This window comes from Scyliorhinus canicula, chromosome 10 (genome assembly GCF_902713615.1).
Source record: "Scyliorhinus canicula chromosome 10, sScyCan1.1, whole genome shotgun sequence".
NCBI classification, from domain to species: Eukaryota; Metazoa; Chordata; class Chondrichthyes; order Carcharhiniformes; family Scyliorhinidae; genus Scyliorhinus; species Scyliorhinus canicula.
The window spans coordinates 191076973-191100954 of record NC_052155.1 but is presented as its reverse complement, the minus strand read 5'-3'; the positions used below and the strand labels follow the sequence as shown (position 1 = coordinate 191100954).

The window sequence follows — 23982 nt, the reverse complement described above, 5'->3', positions numbered from 1 at the left end:
TCCTCTTCTCAAATCCCTTGACCCAGGTGTGAGGTTTATTTTTGAAAGTCGTGTATATTTGAATTTCTGTGATATGGGCGACTGATGCAGGGGAAATAAGCATTTAATGGTGTTCTAGCTGGTGACTTTGCCATGCCCAGAAGGAAATTGTGCTTACTGCAGCCTGGCTCAACCCGCAGTCTCCTAAAGTCACTTCTGTTCAATCAAAAGATTGGGTATTTTTACACCCTGAGATCTGATAAGCCTTAAATAATCTGATGCATTAAAACGTTTATACCCTTCAAATTTAGTTTATTTTCCCCGCAAGCTCCTGGACAGTGAGGACAGGGTGATGCCCGTTGAGCTGGACAGGGTGATGCCCGTTGAGCTGGACAGGGTGATGCCCGTCGAGCTGGACAGGGTGATGCCTGACGGGGCTGGACAGGGTGAAGCTGGTCTGGATGGACGGTGCGGACAGGGCGAAGCTGGTCTGGATGGACGGTGCGGACAGGGCGGTGCCGGTCTGGATGGACGGTGCGGACAGGGCGAAGCCGGTCTGGATGGACGGTGCGGACAGGGCGAAGCTGGTCTGGATGGACGGTGCGGACAGGGCGGTGCCGGTCTGGATGGACGGTGCGGACAGGGCGAAGCCGGTCTGGATGGACGGTGCGGACAGGGGGAAGCCGGTCTGGATGGACGGTGCGGACAGGGCGGTGCTGGTCTGGATGGACAGGGCGAAGCCGGTCTGGATGGACGGTGCGGACAGGGCGGTGCCGGTCTGGATGGACGGTGCGGGCAGGGCGAAGCCGGTCTGGATGGACGGTGCGGACAGGGCGAAGCCGGTCTGGATGGACGGTGCGGACAGGGCGGTGCCGGTCTGGATGGACGGTGCGGGCAGGGCGAAGCCGGTCTGGATGGACAGGGCGAAGCCGGTCTGGATGGACAGGGCGAAGCCGGTCTGGATGGACGGTGCGGACAGGGAGAAGCCGGTCTGGATGGACGGTGCGGACAGGGCGGTGCCGGTCTGGATGGACGGTGCGGACAGGGCGAAGCCGGTCTGGATGGACGGTGCGGACAGGGCGAAGCCGGTCTGGATGGACGGTGCGGACAGGGCGGTGCCGGTCTGGATGGACGGTGCGGACAGGGCGGTGCCGGTCTGGATGGACGGTGCGGACAGGGAGAAGCCGGTCTGGATGGACGGTGCGGACAGGGTGAAGCCGGTCTGGATGGACGGTGCGGACAGGGCGCAGCCGGTCTGGATGGACGGTGCGGACAGGGCGAAGCCGGTCTGGATGGACGGTGCGGGCAGGGCAAAGCCGGTCTGGATGGACGGTGCGGACAGGGCGAAGCCGGTCTGGATGGACGGTGCGGACAGGGCGGTGCCGGTCTGGATGGACGGTGCGGACAGGGCGAAGCCGGTCTGGATGGACGGTGCGGACAGGGCGAAGCTGGTCTGGATGGACGGTGCGGACAGGGCGGTGCCGGTCTGGATGGACGGTGCGGACAGGGCGAAGCCGGTCTGGATGGACGGTGCGGACAGGGGAAGCCGGTCTGGATGGACGGTGCGGACAGGGCGGTGCTGGTCTGGATGGACAGGGCGAAGCCGGTCTGGATGGACGGTGCGGACAGGGCGAAGCCGGTCTGGATGGACGGTGCGGACAGGGCGAAGCCGGTCTGGATGGACGGTGCGGACAGGGCGGTGCCGGTCTGGATGGACGGTGCGGGCAGGGCGAAGCCGGTCTGGATGGACAGGGCGAAGCCGGTCTGGATGGACGGTGCGGGCAGGGAGAAGCCGGTCTGGATGGACGGTGCGGACAGGGCGGTGCCGGTCTGGATGGACGGTGCGGACAGGGCGAAGCCGGTCTGGATGGACGGTGCGGACAGGGGGAAGCCGGTCTGGATGGACGGTGCGGACAGGGCGGTGCTGGTCTGGATGGACAGGGCGAAGCCGGTCTGGATGGACGGTGCGGGCAGGGCGGTGCCGGTCTGGATGGACGGTGCGGACAGGGCGAAGCCGGTCTGGATGGACGGTGCGGACAGGGCGGTGCCGGTCTGGATGGACGGTGCGGACAGGGCGAAGCCGGTCTGGATGGACGGTGCGGACAGGGCGGTGCCGGTCTGGATGGACGGTGCGGACAGGGCGAAGACGGTCTGGATGGACAGGGCGAAGCCGGTCTGGATGGACAGGGCGAAGCCGGTCTGGATGGACGGTGCGGGCAGGGCGGTGCCGGTCTGGATGGACGGTGCGGACAGGGCGAAGCCGGTCTGGATGGACGGTGCGGACAGGGCGGTGCCGGTCTGGATGGACGGTGCGGACAGGGCGGTGCCGGTCTGGATGGACGGTGCGGACAGGGCGAAGCCGGTCTGGATGGACAGGGCGAAGCCGGTCTGGATGGACGGTGCGGGCAGGGCGGTGCCGGTCTGGATGGACGGTGCGGACAGGGCGAAGCCGGTCTGGATGGACGGTGCGGGCAGGGCGAAGCCGGTCTGGATGGACGGTGCGGGCAGGGCGAAGCCGGTCTGGATGGACAGTGCGGACAGGGCGAAGCCGGTCTGGATGGACGGTGCGGACAGGGCGGTGCCGGTCTGGATGGACGGTGCGGGCAGGGCGAAGCCGGTCTGGATGGACGGTGCGGGCAGGGCGAAGCCGGTCTGGATGGACGGTGCGGACAGGGCGAAGCCGGTCTGGATGGACGGTGCGGACAGGGCGGTGCCGGTCTGGATGGACGGTGCGGACAGGGCGAAGCCGGTCTGGATGGACGGTGCGGGCAGGGCGCAGCCGGTCTGGATGGACGGTGCGGGCAGGGCGAAGCCGGTCTGGATGGACAGGGAGAAGCCGGTCTGGATGGATGGTGCGGGCAGGGCGAAGCCGGTCTGGATGGACGGTGCGGACTGGGCGCTGCCTCTCGGGGCCGGATGGTGTGGACTGGGCGCTGCCTCTCGGGGCCGGACTGGGCGCTGCCTCTTGGGGCCGGACTGGGCGCTGCCTCTCGGGGCCGGACGGTGCGGACTGGGCGCTGCCTCTCGGGGCCGGACTGGGCGCTGCCTCTCGGGGCTGGACGGTGCGGACTGGCCGCTGCCTCTCGGGGCCGGACGGTGCGGACTGGGCGCTGCCTCTCGGGGGCCGGACGGTGGGGACTGGCCGCTGCCTCTCGGGGCCGGACGGTGCGGACTGGGCGCTGCCTCTCGGGGCCGGACGGTGTGGACTGGGTGCTGCCTCTCGGGGCCGGACGGTGCGGACCTGGGCGCTGCCTCTCGGGGCCGGACTGGGCGCTGCCTCTCTGGGCCGGATGGTGCGGACTGGGTGCTGCCTCTCGGGGCCGGACGGTGCGGACTGGGCGCTGCCTCTCGGGGCCGGACGGTGTGGACTGGGCGCTGCCTCTCGGGGCCGGACGGTGCGGACTGGGCGCTGCCTCTCGGGGCCGGACGGTGCGGACTGGGCGCTGCCTCTCGGGGCCGGACTGGGCGCTGCCTCTCTGGGCCGGATGGTGCGGACTGGGCGCTGCCTCTCGGGGCCGGACGGTGCGGACTGGGCGCTGCCTCTCGGGGCCGGACTGGGCGCTGCCTCTCGGGGCCGGACGGTGGGGACTGGGCGCTGCCTCTCTGGGCCGGACTGGGCGCTGCCTCTCGGGGCCGGACGGTGTGGACTGGGCGCTGCCTCTCGGGGCCGGACGGTGCGGACTGGGCGCTGCCTCTCGGGGCCGGACTGGGCGCTGCCTCTCTGGGCCGGATGGTGCGGACTGGGCGCTGCCTCTCGGGGCCGGACGGTGCGGACTGGGCGCTGCCTCTCGGGGCCGGACGGTGCGGACTGGGCGCTGCCTCTCGGGGCCGGACTGGGCGCTGCCTCTCGGGGCCGGACGGTGGGGACTGGGCGCTGCCTCTCTGGGCCGGACTGGGCGCTGCCTCTCGGGGCTGGACGGTGCGGACTGGGCGCTGCCTCTCGGGGCCGGACGGTGCGGACTGGGCGCTGCCTCTCGGGGCCGGACTGGGCGCTGCCTCTCTGGGCCGGACGGTGGGGACTGGGCGCTGCCTCTCTGGGCCGGACTGGGCGCTGCCTCTCGGGGCTGGACGGTGCGGACTGGGCGCTGCCTCTCTGGGCCGGACTGGGCGCTGCCTCTCGGGGCCGGACGGTGCGGACTGGGCGCTGCCTCTCTGGGCCGGACGGTGGGGACTGGGCGGTGCCTCTCGGGTCCGGACTGGGCGCTGCCTCTCGGGGCCGGACTGGGCGGTGCCTCTCGGGGCCGGACGGTGCGGACTGGGCGCTGCCTCTCTGGGCCGGACGGTGCGGACTGGGTGATCTGATCCAATTAATAATTTGGATAAACAGTGGTGGCACAGTGGTTAGCACTCTTGCTTCACAGCGCTAAAGTCCCAGTTTCGATTCCCGGCTTGTGTCACTGTCTGTGCGGACTCTGCACGTTCTCTCCGTGTCTGCGTCGGTTTCCTCCGGATGCTCCGGTTTCCTCCCACAAGTCCCAAAAGGCGTGCTATTCGGTGAATTGGACATTCTGAATTCTCCCTCTGTGTACCCGAACAGGTGCCGGAATGTGACGATTAGAGGCTTTTCACCGTAATTTGGTTGCAGTGTTAATGTAAGCCTATTTGTGACACTGACGTCCACCATCAATACTCAGCGATTAATTATTGAATCTTTGTAACTCCTCCTATGAGTGTAAATGCTTCTTCTTTTCACTATTCCAGATTACAACAGCTGTCACCAGTGCCTTTCTCATTGTAAAAGTCATTGTTTCCAAGGTATGTGGTAACTGTGCAACTAAACTCTGAATGAAAGGTTTTTTCTGGAGTTCGGATGAGTGTGTCTGCCATTCACATCAAGGCAGCATTTGACCAAATGTGGCATCCACTGAAGCTGATCAGAATCAGGAGGAATTCTCTCTGCTGGTTGGAGTCATAACTAAAGGAAGTTGTGGTTATTGGAGATCGATTTTGAGCCATCACTGCAGGAGATCCTCAGGGTCGTGTCCTAAGCCCCACCATCCGCAGCTGCTTCATCAATGACCTTCCCTCCATCATAAAGTCAGATAGGGGATATTCGCTGATGGTAGCACAATGTTCAGCACCATTCACACCTCTCCAGATACTGAAGCAGTCTGTCTCCATTATCAGCAAATCCTGGACAATACTCAGGCTTAGGCTGGTAAGTGGCAAGTAGTATTTGCCACACTTTTCACTGGCATTACCATTGCTGAATCCCCAATGATTAACCTACTGAGAATCATCATTAACTCTGAACAGGACCAGCCATATAAATCTTGTAGCAACAACAGCAGGTCAGAGCCTGAGAATTCTGAGAGGCGTAACTCGCCCCCTGACTCCCTGAAACCTGTCCACCATTGACAAGGCACAAGCCAGGCGTGTAATGGAATACTCTCCACTTGCCTGGATGAGTGCAGCTCCAACAACACTTGAGAAGCTCAACACCATCCAGGACAAAGCCTGCTGTCCGCATCCATCGATCACCTTAAACATTTACCCCCTCCACCACTGACGCCCAGAGGAAGCAGTGTGTATTATTTACACGATGCACTGCAACAACTCACCAAGGCTCATTTGACTATACTTTACAAACCCTTGTCCCCGACCACCTGGAAGGACAAGAGCAGCAGATACCTGGGAACCCCACCACCTGGAGGTTCCCCTCCAAGCCACTCACCATATTGAGTTGGAACTGTATCACCATTCCTTCCCTGGGTCAAAATGCTGGCACTCCCACCCTAACAGCACTATGGGTGTACCTACACCACCAGCTTCTCGAGGGTAATTAGGAATAGACAATAAATGCTGGCCCAGCCAGTGACTCCTGAATTTTATTTTAAGTTACCGAGATTGCCTTCCATTCCTCTCTTCCTTTAATTTGTTAAACAGATCTTGTTTTCCTTCAGCTCTTGGTCCAAGGTACAGCCTTTGCTTACTTACTGCCAATCATTTCCTTCATATTGGCCTGGATCGAGACCTGGTTCCTGGATTTTAAGGTGTTGCCACAAGAGTTGAAGGATGAAAACAGTAAGTATCGTTACTCTTCCTTTGTACTCTCTGTTCCCCTCATTCTGCTGTCAGGCAAACTGAGCATTGGGGAGAGATGCTACAGATTAAGGGTGATTCATATCACTGAATTTCAGTCTTTTAATGACGCCAATCTAACTTCTTGTTTTCACAAGCTATTCTCTGTCCAGTCCACTCTTGCTGTAACACTTTTTCAGCCCGTAATATGCTTGTTTACAAATTTGGAAGGTGTGATGCTGTCAAGTCAGTCAACAAATTACAGCGTCTAACTTTTTGCTTTGGGCCTATAAATTGTAATGAGTCACATGTTAATTTTCTTCTGCCAGTGCCTGTAATACAAGTATCGTTCTTCCTCTTCTAGGAGTGTTACAGTATCTGACCCATCAGAACAAGCACCCCTCATCCTTCCTGGTCCCCTCTCTGATGGCCAGTTTTATTCTCCTCCCGAATCGGTTGCTGGTGAGTACTCTAACTGTCCCATTGAGATTGTAGGGCAGCTTTAACATGTTTAGGCACAGGTGCTAACACCATCATATCTGTTTATACAATAACAGGCTGTTATTTTCCCTCAAGCAAGTTCATTGTGCGAAATGTTTAAAGCACATGAACAATCATGTGGATCTGATGAATTTCCACCCAAATATCCCATTGATCTGGATACGAATCTCCATTAATTAGCCATTCACCATGGTTTCTGCCTTTGGGCAGGGGGCCTGTGGGGTGATCAACAGCGGCTGCTCAGCTGCAGAGAGTGAGCGGCCACGTTCTCTACTTTCCCAGGCACCCATCTCATTTCCTGTGATATCTGCATTTTCCCAGTGTCGAAATAAATCACTCAAGAATTTGAGCTCCCACCATATCCATCCTCATCAAAGAACAATACAGCGCAGACCATTCCCCTCAAACCGACTCCGCGCACACTAACCCATACAAATGTGAGCTTCTCTGAATCTAGTGCCTGCTACAGTGCATTCCCACCCTGAACACCTCTTTCACACTGACGACCTAATCCTGATGAGAGCCAATGAGACTCTACATCTCCTGCATCACGCCTGCTTCTATAGCCTTCCCCACTGACATGCTCAACTGTGACCAATTCCTTTTATCCCTTGGGACCTGCAGCTTCCTCGCCACTGTCCCTCTCCCCCAAGGAAGTTCCTCTCCTAAGTCACTGTAGATCACTGCTTCCCTGCACCATCAATCAAACCCTTAACCCTACCTCCCTGGCCTCCAGAAAAAGTGAGAAAGTTACGGGTTTCTTTTTTCCAAAACACAGACCATCCCTCCATCTGCTTCTGCTGCTTGCCCCACTCTTTCCCCCCCCCCCCCTCTTCCTTAGCCCAGCTCTTTCACCAAGCGATTTGACCATTCGCCCAACATCTCTCCCTGGCTCAGCCACCATTTTGTCTGATTGTACCTCTGAGTAGTAATCTGGGAATTTGTTTATGTTAAAGATATGATATAAGTATAAGTGCGCAGTGGTAGCACTGCAGTCTAACGGCGCAGAGGTCCCAGGTTCGATCCCGGCTCTGGGTCACTGTCCGTATGGAGTTTGCACATTCTCCCCGTGTTTGTGTGGGTTTCGCCCCCACAACCCAAAGATGTGCAGGGTAGGTGGCAGCACGGTAGCATGGTGGTTAGCATAAATGCTTCACAGCTCCAGGGTCCCAGGTTCAATTCCCGGCTGGGTCACTGTCTGTGTGGAGTCTGCACGTCCTCCCCGTGTGTGCGTGGGTTTCCTCCGGGTGCTCCAGTTTCCTCCCACAGTCCAAAGATGTGTGGGTTAGGTGGATTGGCCATGCTAAATTGCCCGTAGTGTCCTAAAAAGTAAGGTTAAGGGGGGGGGGGGGGTTGTTGGGTTACGGGTATAGGGTGGATACGTGGGTTTGAGTATAGTGATCATTGCTCGGCACAACATCGAGGGCCGAAGGGCCTGTTCTGTGCTGTACTGTTCTATGTTCTATGAACACGCTACATTGCCCCTCAATTGGAAAAAACGAAGTGGGTACTTTAAATTTATTTAACAATAAATGAATAAATATAAGTTGTTTTAACAGTTTTCCTACATAAATTATGATATTCTTGTACTCTAATCTTCTCGCTATGAAGGCCAACGTACCATTTGCCGTCATCACCTCCTGCTACACCTGCATGCTGACTTTCAGCGACTGGTGTACGAGGACACCCAGGTCTCGTTGGACATTCCCTTCTCCAAACCAAAGCCATTCAGATAATAGTCTGCCTTCTCTTTTGCTACCAAAGTGGATAGCCCCGCATTTCTCCAAATTATACTGCATCTGCCATTCATTTACCCACTCACTCAGCCTGTCCAAATCACACTGAAGGATCTCTGCATCCTCCTCACAGCTCACCCTCCCACACAACTTTGTGTACTGTTCAAATTCGTAAATATTACATTTAGTTCTCTCATCTAAATCATTCATATATATTGTGAATAGCTGGGGTCCCCGCACCAATATCTGCAGGACCCCACTAGTCACTGCCTGCCATTTGGGGGGAACAAATGATAATTCCTACTCTGTTTCCTGACTGCCAACTAGTGTTCTATCCATCTCAAACATTACCCCCATCCTATGCACTTAATTTTACATGCTAATCTCTTACGTGGAACCTTGTTGAAAGCCTTCTGAAAGTCCAAATAAACCGCATCCACTGGCTCTCCCTCATCCACTACTCGTTACATCCTCAAAGAATTCCAGTAGAATTGTCAAGCATGATTTCTCTTTCGTAAATCCATGCTGACTCTGTCCAACGTGTAACTGTTTTCCAAGTTCCCAGCTTCAATCTTTTATGATGGATTCAAGCATTTTCCCCACTACCGACGTCAGGCTGACTGGTCTATAATTCCCTGTTTTCTCTCTATCTCCCTATTTAAATAGTGGGATTACATTCGCCAACCTCCAATCTGTAGGAACTATTCCAAAGTCTATAAAATCTTGGAAGGTGACTTCGAGTATTTTTAAGGCCACTTCCTTAAGCTCGCTTATCAGTACAAGTGTTTTTATAAAAAAAAAAATTTGTGGCAAAGATTCTTTGCAACGGTTTTGTCACTTTTTTAAAAAAACACTCGACTCTCTTTCTGTTTCAATTAACAGCAACATAATGCAGATGCTGAAAATCTGAAATAAAACCAGAAAATGCTGGATAAACACAGATCTGGCAGAATCTGTGGAGTGAGAAGAGTTATAAATATTTCCAGTTCAAATGACACTTTTTTTAAAACGCATTTTATTCAAACTTGTATCAAAGTAGGATACAGCAAATAAACACCCCGGGAAACATTCTTCCCAACAATCAACAATACAGCTTGTACAGATTTTCCTCCTTTTTCACCCCACTTCCCGATCAACCGCAACAAACAGCTCCTCAAACACGGTCACAAACATCCCCCACCTTTTCTCAAACTCCCCTGCTGAGCCCCTTAACTCATACTTTATCTTCTCTAACCGCAGGTAGTCGTACAGGTCACCCAACCGTGCCGCTACCCCTGGTGGCGATGCCGACCGCCACTCCAGCAAAATTCACCGCCATGCAATCAGAGAGGCGAAGGCCACGACATTGACCTTCCTCCTCTCCATGAGCACCAGCTTCTCTGAAACCCCAAATATCGCCACCAAAGGGTCAGGGTCCACTCTCTCATCCACTATCCTGGCTAAGACCGTGAACACTCCCGTCCAGAATCTTCCCAATTTTTCACAACCCCAAAACATGTGCGTGTGATTTGCTGGCCTCCGCCCACACCTCTCACACTCATCTGCTACCCCCTGAAAGAACCCACTCATTCTCGCCCGAGTTATATGCACCCTGTGAACCACCTTGAACTGTATCAGGCTCATCCTTGCACAAGAGTAGGTCCGTTTACCCTTCGCAGTGCCTCACTCCATACTCACCAATTAATCTCCGTTCCCAACTCCGCTTCCCATTTCTCCTTGATCTTCACCACCCGCTTGCCTTCCTGCTCCCCAGCCACTTGTATATGTCCCCAATTCTTCCCTCCCCTTCCACATCCAGAAGCAGCAGTCGCTCCAGCAGGGTGTATCCCGTCAACCTAGCGAACCCCTTACAGACCTTTCGTGCAAAGTCCCTGTAGATTCCTGAACTCACTACCCCTCGGCAGCTCTACCCTCCCTTAGCTCCTCCAGATTGGCGAACCCTTCCTCCAAATACAAATCCCTCACCTTGACCAGCCCACTTCCCTCCACCTCCTGTATACATTATTCATCCCCCCCCCCCCCCCCCCGGACTCAAACCATGATCCTCGCACTGCGGCGTTAGCACCTTTCACCCTAAAATGCCGCCTCAGCTGATTCCATATCTTCACCGTGGACCTGCACCACTGGGCTCCCTGAATACCTACTCGGAGCCATTGGCAATGCTGCCGTCACCATAGCCCTCAAACTAGACCCCTTAAAATATTCCTCCTCTACCCCATCTCCTTCCCACCACCGCCGCACCTTGTCCACATTCGTCGCCCAATAATAATGAAGCAAGTTTGGCAACGCCAACTCCCCCTGCTGCCTCTGCCTCTGTCGCAGGGTTCTCCCCACCCTCGGCACCTTCCCCGCCCATACAAAGTCTAAAATGATCGTATCCACTTTCCGAAAAAAGACCTTTGGTATAAAGATCGGGAGAGCCTGAAAGATAAACAAGAACCTCGGCAGAATATTCATTTTCACCACTTGGACCCTCCCCGCCAACATTAAGTGCCGTGTATCCCACCTCTTAAGATCCTCCCTGGCCTCCTCCATCAGCTTCGTTAAGTTCCACTTATGGAGCCCCGTCCATTCCCGCTGTACCTGAATCCCCAAGTACCTAAAGCTATCCCTCGCTACCGTAAATGGCATCCCCCTCTAAATTAGCCCGCTGTGCCAGCTCATACACTGGGAATACCTCGCTTTTCCCTACATTCAGCTTGTAGCCGAGAACCCACCAAACCTCCCCAACAGGCCCATAATCCTTCCCATACTCTCCAACGGATCCGAAACATACAGCAAGAGGTCATCGGCATAGAGCAACACCCGATGCTCCCTCTGTCCCCTGATTATCCCCCGCCACTCTGCCGACCCCCTGAGAGCCATCGCCAATGGCTCTATGGCCAGCGCAAACAGCAGCAGCAACAGCGGGCACCCCTGCCTCGTACCCCTGTGTAAGTCAAAGCTTTGTGAGCTCATGTCATTCGTCCTCACCCTCGCTCTTGGCGCCACATACAGCAACTGCACCCATGCCACAAATCTCAGCCCAAAACATCGAACAAGTACCACCACTCCACCCGATCAAATGCTTTCTCCGCGTCCATGGACACCACCACCACCTCTGGTACCAGAGTTCCCGATGGACTCATCACCACATTCAACAGCCATCTTATTACTCGCGAGCTGCCTGCCCTTCACGAAGCCTGTTTGATCTTCTGTCACCATCCAGGGGACACAACCCTCCATCCTCCCCCACCAACAACTTAACCGATACTTTCACATCCGTGTTCAATAGTGATATGGGCCTATACGGCCCACATTCCACCGGATCCTTCCCCTTTTTGGGGATTAGTGTGATTACCGCCTGCTTCATCGTCTCCGCAACTCCCCCTTCTCCAGTGCTTCATTAAACGCCCCCAACAGATGTGGCACCAGGTCCGCCGCAAATTGCTTATAAAATTCTGCCGGGTACCCATCCAGCCCAGGGCCCTTCCCCGACTTCATACCCCTGATACTATACACCACCTCCCTCAGCCCCAGGGGCCCCTCCAACGCCTGCGTCTTTGCTTCCTCCACCTGGGGAAATTCCAGCTTGTCCAGAAACCGCCCCATGTCCCCCCCTCTCCTCATGGGTCTGCCTCATAAAGTCCGTGGTAATACTCTCTAAATGCCTCATTTATCTTCCCTGGCTCCGACACCACATCCCCAGCCCCAGTCCGGATCTTCAATATTTCCCTGGATGCAGCCTGCCTCCGCAGCTGGTGCGCCAGCATGCGGCTCGCCTTCTCCCCATACTCTTATTGCTCCCCTCTTTCCCTACGCAGTTGCCCTACCGCCCTCCCCGTTGTCAGCCTGTCAAATTGCCCCTGCAACTTTTTCCTCTTCGCCAATCCCTCCACGGTGGGCACCCTCGAATATTCCCTTTCCATCTCCACTATCTCACTCACTAGACGGTCATGTCCCGCCCTCCTTTCCCTATCCGCACGAACTGTAAATGAGAATATCTCTCCGGATCACTGCCTTCAGTGCTTCTCAAAAAATGCTCGCCGACACCTCCCCATTCTGATTGAACTCCACGTAATCCCTAATCGCCAACCGCACCTTATCACAAAAACCTCCATCCGCCAACTACCCCCGAGTCACACCTACACCCCGGCCTCTCTGCTCTCGTCCCGTAGTGAACTCCAGCCAGAGGGGTGATTGGTCCGAGATAACTATCCCCGCAAACTCTGCACCCTCCACCCCAACCAAAATCTCCCAGCTCACTACAAAGTAATCAATCCTCAAATAGAACATAGAACATTACAGCGCAGTACAGGCCCTTCGGCGCTCGATGTTGCACCGACCTGTGAAACCCCTCTAAAGTCCCTCTACATTATTCCCTTATCGTCCATATGTCTATCCAATGACCATTTAAATGCCCTTAGTGTTGGTGAGTCCACTACTGTTGCAGGCAGGGCATTCCACGCCCTTACTACTCTCTGAGTAAAGAACCTACCTCTGACATCTGTCCTATATCTATCTCCACCTCAATTTAAAGCTATGTCCCCTCGTGCTAGACATCACCATCCGAGGAAAAAGGCTCTCACTGTCCACCCTATCTAATCCTCTGATCATCTTGTATGCCTCAATTAAGTCACCTCTTAACATTCTTCTCTCTAACGAAAACAGCCTGAAGTCCCTCAGCCTTTCCTCATAAGATCTTCCCTCCATACCAGGCAACATCCTGGTAAATCTCCTCTGTACCCTTTCCAATGCTTCCACATCCTTCCTATAATGCGGCGACCAGAACTGCACGCAATACTCCAAATGCGGCCGCACCAGAGTTTTGTACAACTGCAACATGACCTCATGGCTCCAAAACTCAATTCCTTTACCAATAAAAGCTAACACACCATACGCCTTCTTAACAACCCTCTCAACCTGGGTGGCAACTTTCAGGGATCTATGTACATGGACACCGATATCTCTCTGCTCATCCACACTACCAGGAATCTTACCATTAGCCCAGTACTCTGTCTTCCTGTTATTCCTTCCAAAATGAATCACCTCAGACTTTTCTGCATTAAACTCCATTTGCCACCTCTCAGCCCAGCTCTGCAGCTTATCTATGTCCCTCTGTAACTTGTAACATCCTTCTGCACTGTCCACAACTCCACCGACTTTAGTGTTATCTGAAAAGTTACCCACCCATTCTTCTGCTCCTTCCTCTAGGTCATTTGTAAAAATGACAAGCAGCAGTGGCCCCAAAACAGATCCTTGTGGTACACCACTCGTAACTGGACTCCAGTCTGAACATTTCCCATCAACCACCACCGTTTGTCTTCCAGCTAGCCAATTTCTGATCCAAACTGCTAAATCACCCTGAATCCCATGCCTCCGTATTTTCTGCAATAGCCTACCATGGGGAACCTTATCAAACGCTTTACTGAAATCCATATACACCACATCAACTGCTTTACCCTCATCCACCTGTTTAGTCACCTTCTCAAAGAACTCAATAAGGTTTGTGAGGCACGACCTACCCTTCACAAAACCATGTTGACTATCTCTAATCAAATTATTCCTTTCCAGATGATGATACATCCTATCTCTTATAAACCTTTCCAATACTTTGCCAACAACAGAAGTAAGGCTCACTGGTCTATAGTTACTGGGGTTGTCTCTACTCTCCTTCTTGAACAAGAGGACAACATTTGCTATCCTCCAGTCTTGCACTATTCCTGTAGACAAAGATGACTTAAAGATCAAAGCCAAAGGCTCAGCAATATCCTCCCTAGCTTCCCAGAGAATCCTAGGATAAATCTCATCCGGCCCAGGGGACTTATCTATTTAACACTTTCCAGAATCGCTAACAACTCCTCCTTATGAACCTCAAGCCCTTCTAGGCTAGTAGCCTGTATCTCAGTATTCTCCTCGACAACTTTGTCTTTTTCCTGTGTGAATACTGACAAAATATATTCATTTAGCACCTCTCCTATCACCTCGGACTCCATACACCTTACAACGTATGAAAAGAAGGAATAATCCCTTCCCCCCTGGGTTATGAAAGTGCCATGGATCCACCATACTCATCCTCTCCATAACCACCCCCCCCCCCCCCCCAGCTCCCTTGCCATTCTCAAATTACACTTCTATAGAACTCTGCAGATGTTGTGTTTAGCCCGACGTTTATTGTTTCAGTTTGATTTATTGTGTTCCAAACATATATTGCCCCAAAAATTGAGCTACAAGCTCCTGGATTCTTCATATTCCTAGTAATTCATGTTGCTAAATAGTTTTTGGATGCTATTGCTCTGCTCAGTATATATTTTCTTGTGCCGTGGTATGTAGTTCCAAAATTAGGGTTAATCTTGTGACAAGCAATTATTGAACTTCACTGACCTGTGGTCTGTCAGTTAAAGCCTGCACTTCTGCTTTTCAGCATTTTTAAAGTTCACATTCAGTTCTAACCAGTACAGAAGAGTCTGAGTTGATGCTGATTCCCAGAAGTATGTTTGCTGACGTGCAGAGCAGCGTAGTGACTGCCGACCAGTTGTAACCATGCTGATATCTGTGGGGCTGGCTTGTCGGGCACCGCTTTACAGTGAAGCTGTAGCAAGTGTTAATGCGGTTGGTTTTGGAAATAGTTCAATTTCCTTCCACAGCTAGATTGGGGGGGTTAGGGTGCAACATTTTTTTTAATGTATTTATTCAAATTTTCAATGATTTTCAACAAAACACTCCAAACAGAAAAAGAATAAAGCACAAAACAAGTAAAAATTATACATTATATATGATTTCCAACAAAATACAATAACCCCCATTTAACAAACACGCCAGTAAGGAAAACGCCCCACTCTAAACAAAAAAGAAAAACCAACCCCCCCCCCCCCCCGGGTTGCTGCTGCTGTTGGCTTCCATCTAATGTTTCGCGAGAAAGTCTAGGAACGGTTGCCACCGCCTGGAGAACCCCTGCCCAGACCCTCGCAAGGCAAACTTTATCCTTTCCAGCTTGATGAATCCTGCCATATCATTGATCCAAGCTTCCACGCTTGGGGACTTTGCATCCCTCCACATTAATAGGAACCTCCGCCGGGCTACCAGGGACGCAAAGGCCAGAACACCGGCTTCTTTCGGCTCCTGCACTCCCGGCTCGTCCGATACCCCAAATAATGCTATCCTCCAGCTCAGCTTGACCCTGGTGTTCACCACTTTTGACACCGTCCTCGCGAAGCCCCCCCAGAACCCCTCCAGCGCCGGGCACGTCCAAAACATATGGGTGTGATTTGCTGGGCTCCCCGAGCACCTCGCACACCTGTCCTCCACCCCAAAAAACCTGCTAATCCTCACCCCTGTCATGTGCGCCCTATGAACAACTTTGAACTGTATTAGGCTGAGCCTGGCGCAAGAGGAGGAGGAATTAACCCTACTCAGGGCATCAGCCCACAGATCCTCATCCAGCTCCTCCCCGAGCTCCTCCTCCCACTTGCCCTTTAACTCCTCCACCGAGGCCTCCTCCACTTCCTGCAGTTCCTCATAGATCGCAGAGACCTTGCCTTCTCCAACCCATACGCCTGAAATCACCCGGTCCTGAATCCTTCGTGCTGGGAGCAGTGGAAATTCCCTCACCTGCTGTCTCACAAACGCCCTCACTTGCATGTACCTAAAAGCATTCCCGGGAGGTAACCCAAATTTCTCCTCTAGCGCCCCTAGGCTAACAGAAGTCCCATCAGTGGACAGGTCCCCCATTCTTTCAATCCCTGCCCGACGCCAGCTCAGAAACCCCCCAGCCACCCTACCCGGAACGAACCTGTGGTTCTCTCATATCGGGGACCAGACCGAGGCCCCCACCTCACCGCTATGTCGCCTCCACTGCCCCCAGATCTTCAGAGTCGCCGCTACTACCGGACTCGTGGTGTACCTTGTCGGTGGGAGCGGCAACGGTGCCGTCACCAGCGCCCTCAGACTTCTACCCACACAAGACGCCACATCTGGCCTCTTGCACGCCGCATCCTCTCCCTCCATTACCCACTTCCGGATCATCGTTACATTAGCTGCACAATAATAGCCACATAGATTTGGCAGCGCCAGCGCCCCTCTGTCTCTGCTACGCTCCAACAACACCCTCTTCACCCTCGGGGTCTTATTCGACCATATGAATCCCATATGCTCCTGCTTACCCATTTAAAAAAAGCCTTGGGGATTAGGATGGGCAGGCACTGGAACACAAACAGGAACCTCTGGAGGACCGTCATCTTGACCGACTGCACCCTACCCGCCAGGGAGAGTGGCAGCAAATCCCATCTCTTGAAATCCTCCTCCATCTGTTCCACCAATGGTGCCAAATTGAGCTTATGCAGGCCCCCCCAGCTCCTAGCTACCTGGATCCCCAGGTATCGAAAGCGCCTCCCCACCGTCTTCAGCGGTGGCTCATCTATCCCCCTTCCCTGGTCCCCCGCGTGCACCACAAAGAGCTAATTCTTCCCCATGTTGAGCTTATAACCCAAAAAGTCCCTAAACTCCCCAAGGATCCGCATCACCTCCACCATCCTCTCCACTGGGTCTGCAACATATAACAGCAGGTCATCAGCATATAACGACACTCCGCGTCCATGGCCGCCACTACCTCCGCTTCGCCCTCCACCGAGGGCATCATGATAACATTGAGGAGCCTCCGCACATTCGTGTTTAACTGCCTGCCCTTCACAATCCCCGCCTGGTCCTCGTGGATCACCCTCAGGACACAGTCCTCAACCCTCATAGCCAGAACCTTCGCGTCTACATTGAGGAGCGAAATCGGCCTATACGATCCACATTGCAATGGATCCTTGTCCCGCTTCAAAATCAGCGGGATCAGTGCCCGGGACATTGTCAGGGGGCAGGGTCCCCTCCTCCCTCGCCTCATTAAAAGTTCTCATCAGCAACGGGCCCAGCAGGTCCACATACTTTCTGTAAAATTCAACCGGGAACCCGTCCGGTCCCGGAGCCTTCCCAGCCTGCATGCTCCCCAATCCCTTAACCAGCTCCTCCAGCCCAATCAGCGCCCCCAAACCAGCCACCTGCTCCTCCTCCACCCTCGGGAACCTCAGTTGATCCAAGAATCACCGCAGCCCCTCCCCCCCCCTCCGGGGGCTCAGACCTATACAGATCCCCATAGAAGTCCCTGAATACCTTGTTTATTCTTACCGTACTCCGCACCGTATTCCCCCCACTATCTCTAATTCGTAGGGTGCAAAATTAACATTCGGGTGTGTAATTTAATGGCCCATAAGGTCCCCGTCTGGGTTGTGTCTGATGCAGCTTCACCCCGTGGAGCAGTGAGTAATATGATGGCAGCCCCATCTCCCCAACACAGCCCCTCCAGTTCAGTTATTTTCGTACAGAGATGGGTTGAAACATATTGGTCCCTTGAGGGACTGTTTATCTGCTATCGGAGCCTGTTTCCTGAATCTCTGTAGAGCCATGATCTGAAACCACAGTGAGTATTTCCCACAGCGTGCGATACTCGGGGTTAAGTTACTGCAGGTGTTAGTTGTGAAGGAGTTTAACTGTTTTCAGCCACAAAACAGCCACTTCTCTGATCCTGGGCTCTCTCCAGAATTTGCTATCAATAACAAAGCCTTAAAAAATGTTTCCTCTTAGAGGGTGGCTCTAATCGAAGGGATGGCCTAGTTTGCCACGTTTTAATAATCTGTTTAGCAATATTTGAACATTCAGTTTTTGTCTGCTGTGAAATGAAAAATCAAATAGTTTAATCTCCAACCCCATCCCCCCCCCCGCACCTTGCAGTAAAACAACAGTGAGAGCGCTGCCTGCTGTTTTCAACTCCACATTATAAGGAAGATGTTGAGGTAATGGATGAGGTGGGATACGGCTCCGGATTCACTGGGCCGCTGACAGCTCCGGATTCCCTGGGCCGCTGACAGCTCCGGATTCACTGGGCTGCTGACAGCTCCGGATTCACTGGGCCGCTGACGGCTCCGGATTCACTGGGCCGCTGACGGCTCCGGATTCACTGGGCCGCTGACAGCTCCGGATTCACTGGGCCGCTGACGGCTCCGGATTCACTGGGCTGACAGCTCCGGATTCACTGGGCCGCTGACAGCTCCGGATTCACTGGGCCGCTGACAGCTCCGGATTCACTGGGCCGCTGACCGCTCCGGATTCACTGGGCAGCTGACTGCTCCGGATTCACTGGGCCGCTGACGGCTCCGGATTCACTGGGCCGCTGACAGCTCCGGATTCACTGGGCCGCTGACGGCTCTGGATTCCCTGGGCCGCTGACAGCTCCGGATTCACTGGGCCGCTGACGGCTCCGGATTCACTGGGCCGCTGACGGCTCCGGATTCACTGGGCCGCTGACGGCTCCGGATTCACTGGGCCGCTGACGGCTCCGGATTCACTGGGCCGCTGACGGCTCCGGATTCCCTGGGCCGCTGACGGCTCCGGATTCACTGGGCCGCTGACCGCTCCGGATTCCCTGGGCTGACAGCTCCGGATTCACTGGGCCGCTGACGGCTCCGGATTCACTGGGCCGCTGATGGCTCCGGATTCACTGGGCCGCTGATGGCTCCGGATTCACTGGGCCGCTGATGGCTCCGGATTCACTGGGCCGCTGATGGCTCCGGATTCACTGGGCCGCTGACGGCTCCGGATTCACTGGGCCGCTGACGGCTCCGGATTCACTGGGCCGCTGACCGCTCCGGATTCACTGGGCTGACAGCTCCGGATTCACTGGGCTGACGGCTCCGGGTTCACTGGGCCGCTGACAGCTCCGGATTCACTGGGCCGCTGACGGCTCCGGATTCACTGGGCCGCTGACGGCTCCGGATTCACTGGGCCGCTGACGGCTCCGGATTCACTGGGCCACTGACAGCTCCGGATTCACTGGGCCGCTGACGGCTCCGGATTCCCTGGGCCGCTGACGGCTCCGGATTCCCTGGGCCGCTGACGGCTCCGGATTCACTGGGCCGCTGACGGCTCCGGATTCCCTGGGCCGCTGACAGCTCCGGATTCACTGGGCCGCTGACGGCTCCGGATTCACTGGGCCGCTGACAGCTCCGGATTCACTGGGCCGCTGACAGCTCCGGATTCACTGGGCTGACGGCTCCGGATTCACTGGGCTGACGGCTCCGGATTCACTGGGCCGCTGACAGCTCCGGATTCACTGGGCCGCTGACGGCTCCGGATTCACTGGGCCATTTCATTTAAAGTTCTTAATTTGTTTGTAATTCTTTAGCTACAGATAGAACTTTGGACGGAAACCTGTCTACCTATGTTCTATGTTCTCTTACAATAGTAGAATTCTATGGACAATGCTAATTTGAAATAAAAAGAAAGGTTGAGGTGATCAGTTCTGAAGAAAGGTCATTTTGATCTGAGCCATTAACTCTGTTTCTCTGAGCGGCTCGGTGATACAGTGGTTAGCACTGCTGCCTCATGGGTAGTTTGGTGGCACAGTGGTTAGCACTGCTGCCTCAGGGCAGCTCGGTGGCGCAGTGGTTAGCACTGTTGCCTCATGGGTAGTTTGGTGGCACAGTGGTTAGCACTGTTGCCTCATGGGTAGTTTGGTGGCACAGTGGTTAGCACTGCTGCCTCACGGGCGGCTCAGTGGTGCAGTGGTTAGCACTGTTGCCTCATGGGTAGTTTGGTGGCACAGTGGTTAGCACTGCTGCCTCATGGACAGCTCGGTGGCGCGGTGGTTAGCACTGCTGCCTCAGGGCAGCTCGGTGGCGCAGTGGTTAGCACTGCTGCCTCACGGCGTTGAGCATCTGGGTTCGATCCCGGGCCCCAAAGAACTGGTTAACTGAACAACATGATTGTGTTGCAATTTCTGTATAGTCACAGAAACAGATGTTTGAAATTGACAGCATTACCTCACAAAGCCTCCCAATGTCTTCCATATTTATTTATCATTTTCAGATCAGAAAGAATGGTTATCAGTGTTGACTCGAGATGTACCTTCTGAACGTAGACATAATTCATGTCCATTGTTTCTGAGGCTTGCAAAATTATCAGGAGATTGGCATTAATTGTGTTTTAATTTGTAGATTCTGATGAGGAAGATGACGCTGAGAATCCAAAACATTAACAGGTATGGAAAATGACGCCATTCATGTCCAGCCTTGAGAGTGAGTGAGAGTGCTGGCTGCTGCATGCTGTTACAGTTAGGCTAAAAGATGGAAGCTATTGTTAAGTACACTTTAATTCAACCTCTCTTTCTCTGATTGCAATATTCTCTCTTCCTTTACCACGCACTCGCTCTGTTTTTAGTCACATGCAGTATTCCCCATGCTATATTGAAATTGTGATCCTATAAATCTCAAGCTAAGAGACTCCGACAAACAGCTGATTGGAAGAAGTACAGATGGGCTTCTAGTACGAAACTATACTGTTGCGGTGGACTCTACCCCACCAGGCAGGACCCTGCAAGGTGAACTGAACAGGAAGGTTGATTAGACTGCTGACGAGGAGTTCTGACAAGTAGGTGGAGGGGAGAGCTTGGATAGAGACAGCAGTATAAATAATAACTTAAATAAATGAAAGGCAAAAGTGTAGCGGGACAGTCAGAAATTGTCCTTTGGACACTACAAATAAAGGGAGAACTGAAAGGTGAAAAGTACTTGAACCAGGAGAGAGAATAGCAAACATGAAAGTAAAACACTGGGACAGAATGATAGCTGGGGCTGTGTAGTCCAATTCAGAAACCCCGGCCCCGGGTCACCTCCCACACCCAGAAACCCCGCACCCGGCCCCGAGTCACCTCCCACCCCCAGATACCCGGCCCCCACCCCCAGAAACCCCGCACCCAGCCCCGAGTCACCTCCCACCCCCAGAAACCCCGCACCCGGCCCCGAGTCACCTCCCACCCCCAGAAACCCCGCACCCGGCCCCGAGTCACCTCCCACCCCCAGATACCCGGCCCCGAGTCACCTCCCACCCCCAGAAACCCCGCACCCAGCCCCGAGTCACCTCCCACCCCCAGAAACCCGGCCCCGAGTCACCTCCCACCCCCAGAAACCCTGCACCCAGCCCCGAGTCACCTCCCACCCCCAGCAACCCCGCACCCAGCACCCAGCCCCGAGTCACCTCCCACCCCCAGAAACCCCGCACCCAGCCCCGAGTCACCTCCCACGCCCAGAAACCCCGCACCCAGCCCCGAGTCACCTCCCACCCCCAGAAACCCCGCACCCAGCCCCGAATCACCTCCCACCCCCAGAAACCCCGCACCTGGCCCCGAGTCACCTCCCACCCCCAGAAACCCAGCACCCGGCCCCGAGTCACCTCCCACCCCCAGAAACCCCGCACCCAGCCCCGAGTCACCTCCCACCCCCAGAAACCCGGCCCCGAGTCACCTCCCACCCCCAGAAACCCCGCACCCGGCCCCGAGTCACCTCCCACCCCCAGAAACCCCGCACCCAGCCCCGAGTCACCTCCCACCCCCAGAAACCCCGCACACAGCCCCGAGTCACCTCCCACCCCCAGAAACCCGGCCCCGAGTCACCTCCCACCCCCAGAAACCCGGCCCCGGGTCACCTCCCACCCCCAGAAACTCCACACCAGAGGTTTCTGGGACAGAATGATAGCTGGGGCTGTGTTGTCCAATTGAGATTTCTTTGTACAAACTATTTGAATAAATTGTAGGCACAAGTTCAGCTTAGAGGGCCTGGCATTGTTACCATCACAGAGACAAGACTACAATCAGGACTGGGAGCGATGTATGCACCAGGTTACAAGATAGACTGAAAGGTTAGAGAAATGGCTGATGTTGAGTAGTAGCTTTAATGATGAGAGGATGTAACTAAAGGTAAACAGGCAGTGAAGATTTTCTGGGTAGAATTAAGAAATAAGGTTTAGCAGGAGTCATGTGTCTACACCCAGCCCCGAGTCACCTCCCAACCCCAGAAACCCCGCACCCAGCCCCGAGTCACCTCCCACCCCCAGAAACCCTGCACCCAGCCCCGAGTCACCTCCCACCCCCAGAAACCCCGCACCCAGCCCCGAGTCACCTCCCACCCCCAGAAACCCCGCACCCGGCCCCGGGTCACCTCCCACCCCCAGAAACCCCGCACCCGGCCCCGAGTCACCTCCCACCCCCAGCAACCCCGCACCCGGCCCCGAGTCACATCCCACCCCCAGAAACCCGGCCCCGGGTCACCTCCCACCCCCAGAAACCCGGCCCCCAGCCCCGAGTCACCTCCCACCCCCAGAAACCCCGCACCCAGCCCCGAGTCACCTCCCACCCCCAGAAACCCCGCACCCGGCCCCGGGTCACCTCCCACCCCCAGAAACCCCGCACCCGGCCCCGGGTCACCTCCCACCCCCAGAAACCCCGCACCCAGCCCCGAGTCACCTCCCACCCCCAGAAACCCCGCACCCGGCCCCGGGTCACCTCCCACCCCCAGAAACCCCGCACCCAGCCCCGGGTCACATCCCACCCCCAGAAACCCGGCCCCGGGTCACCTCCCACCCCCAGAAACCCGGCCCCGAGTCACCTCCCACCCCCAGAAACCCGGCCCCGAGTCACCTCCCACCCCCAGAAACCCGGCCCCGAGTCACCTCCCACCCCCAGAAACCCCGCACCCAGCCCCGAGTCACCTCCCACCCCCAGAAACCCCGCACCCAGCCCCGAGTCACCTCCCACCCCCAGAAACCCCGCACCCGGCCCCGAGTCACCTCCCACCCCCAGAAACCCCGCACCCAGCCCCGTCGCCGGAAACCTATGGTTATCACGGATCGGTGCCAACACCGCTGGCATCTCCAGCCCCAGGTGCTGCCTCCACAGTCCCCACACCCTTAATAATAATAATAATAACAATAATAATAATGATCTTTATTATTGTCATAAGTAGGCTTTCATTATGTGAAAAGCCCCTAGTCACCACATTCCGGCACCTGTTCGGGTACACGGAGGGAGAATTCCGAATGTCCAAATTACCTAACGGTATGTATTTCAGGACCACTGGCACCACCACTGGGCTCATGGAGTACATGGCTGGCGAGAATGGCAGAGGCGCCGACAACAAAGCCCTCAAACCCATTCCCCTACACGATGTCATCTCCATCTGGCCCCACACCCACCCCCCCCCCCGACCCATTTCCTAACCATAGAAATATTTGCCACCCAATGGTAACTCGTATTCGGCAGCACCGGCCCCCCCTTGCCCCCGCTGCAGGTAATCCCGCCTAACCTGTGGGGTCTTTCTCACCCGCATAAATCCAGAGATCAGCGCACTGACCTTGCTAAAAAAACGACTTGGGGCGAAGATTGCCCTAGTCTCCTTGCCTGCCCTCTGGCCTCAATCGGAGCACCTATTCACCTCTAACCAACGGGTCTGAAATATACTGTAGCAGGTCAGTCACATACACTGAGAACCTGTGCTTGACAGCCCCTGCTTAATCCCTCTACAGCCCTTCCACACCCTAAGCAATCGCCTCCCCTTCACAAAACCCATTTGGTCCTCGCCTATAACCCCCAGGGGACAGTCCTCGATTCGCGACACCAACACCTTCACCAACAACTTGGTGTCCACATTCAATAGCGATATTGGGTGGTACGACCCACACTCCCTGTCCTTCCTTACCAGGGGCTGGTTTAGCTCACTGGGCTAATTCGCTGACTTTTAAAGCAGGCCAGCAGCACGGTTCAATTCCCGTACCAGCCTCCCTGAAGAGGCACCGGAATGTGGCGACTAGGGGCTTTTCACAGTAACTTCATTTGAAGCCTACTCGTGACAATAAGCAATTTTCATTTCATTTCTTAAACATCAATGAGATGGAAGCT

At 55.1% G+C, this 23982-nt stretch overlaps 1 protein-coding gene across 2 annotated transcripts in view; it reads left to right on the top strand.

Moving 5' to 3' along the window:
* Positions 1 to 23982, top strand: part of stard3nl (STARD3 N-terminal like) — a 34574-nt gene that overhangs the window by 3695 nt on the left and 6897 nt on the right. For both annotated transcript variants that reach the window (XM_038810394.1, XM_038810395.1), the window contains 4 exons: positions 4681 to 4734; positions 5883 to 6003; positions 6365 to 6462; positions 20249 to 20292. In XM_038810394.1, the coding sequence (XP_038666322.1) occupies positions 4681 to 4734; positions 5883 to 6003; positions 6365 to 6462; positions 20249 to 20292 (317 nt within the window). The remainder of the gene's footprint in view (positions 1 to 4680; positions 4735 to 5882; positions 6004 to 6364; positions 6463 to 20248; positions 20293 to 23982) is intronic.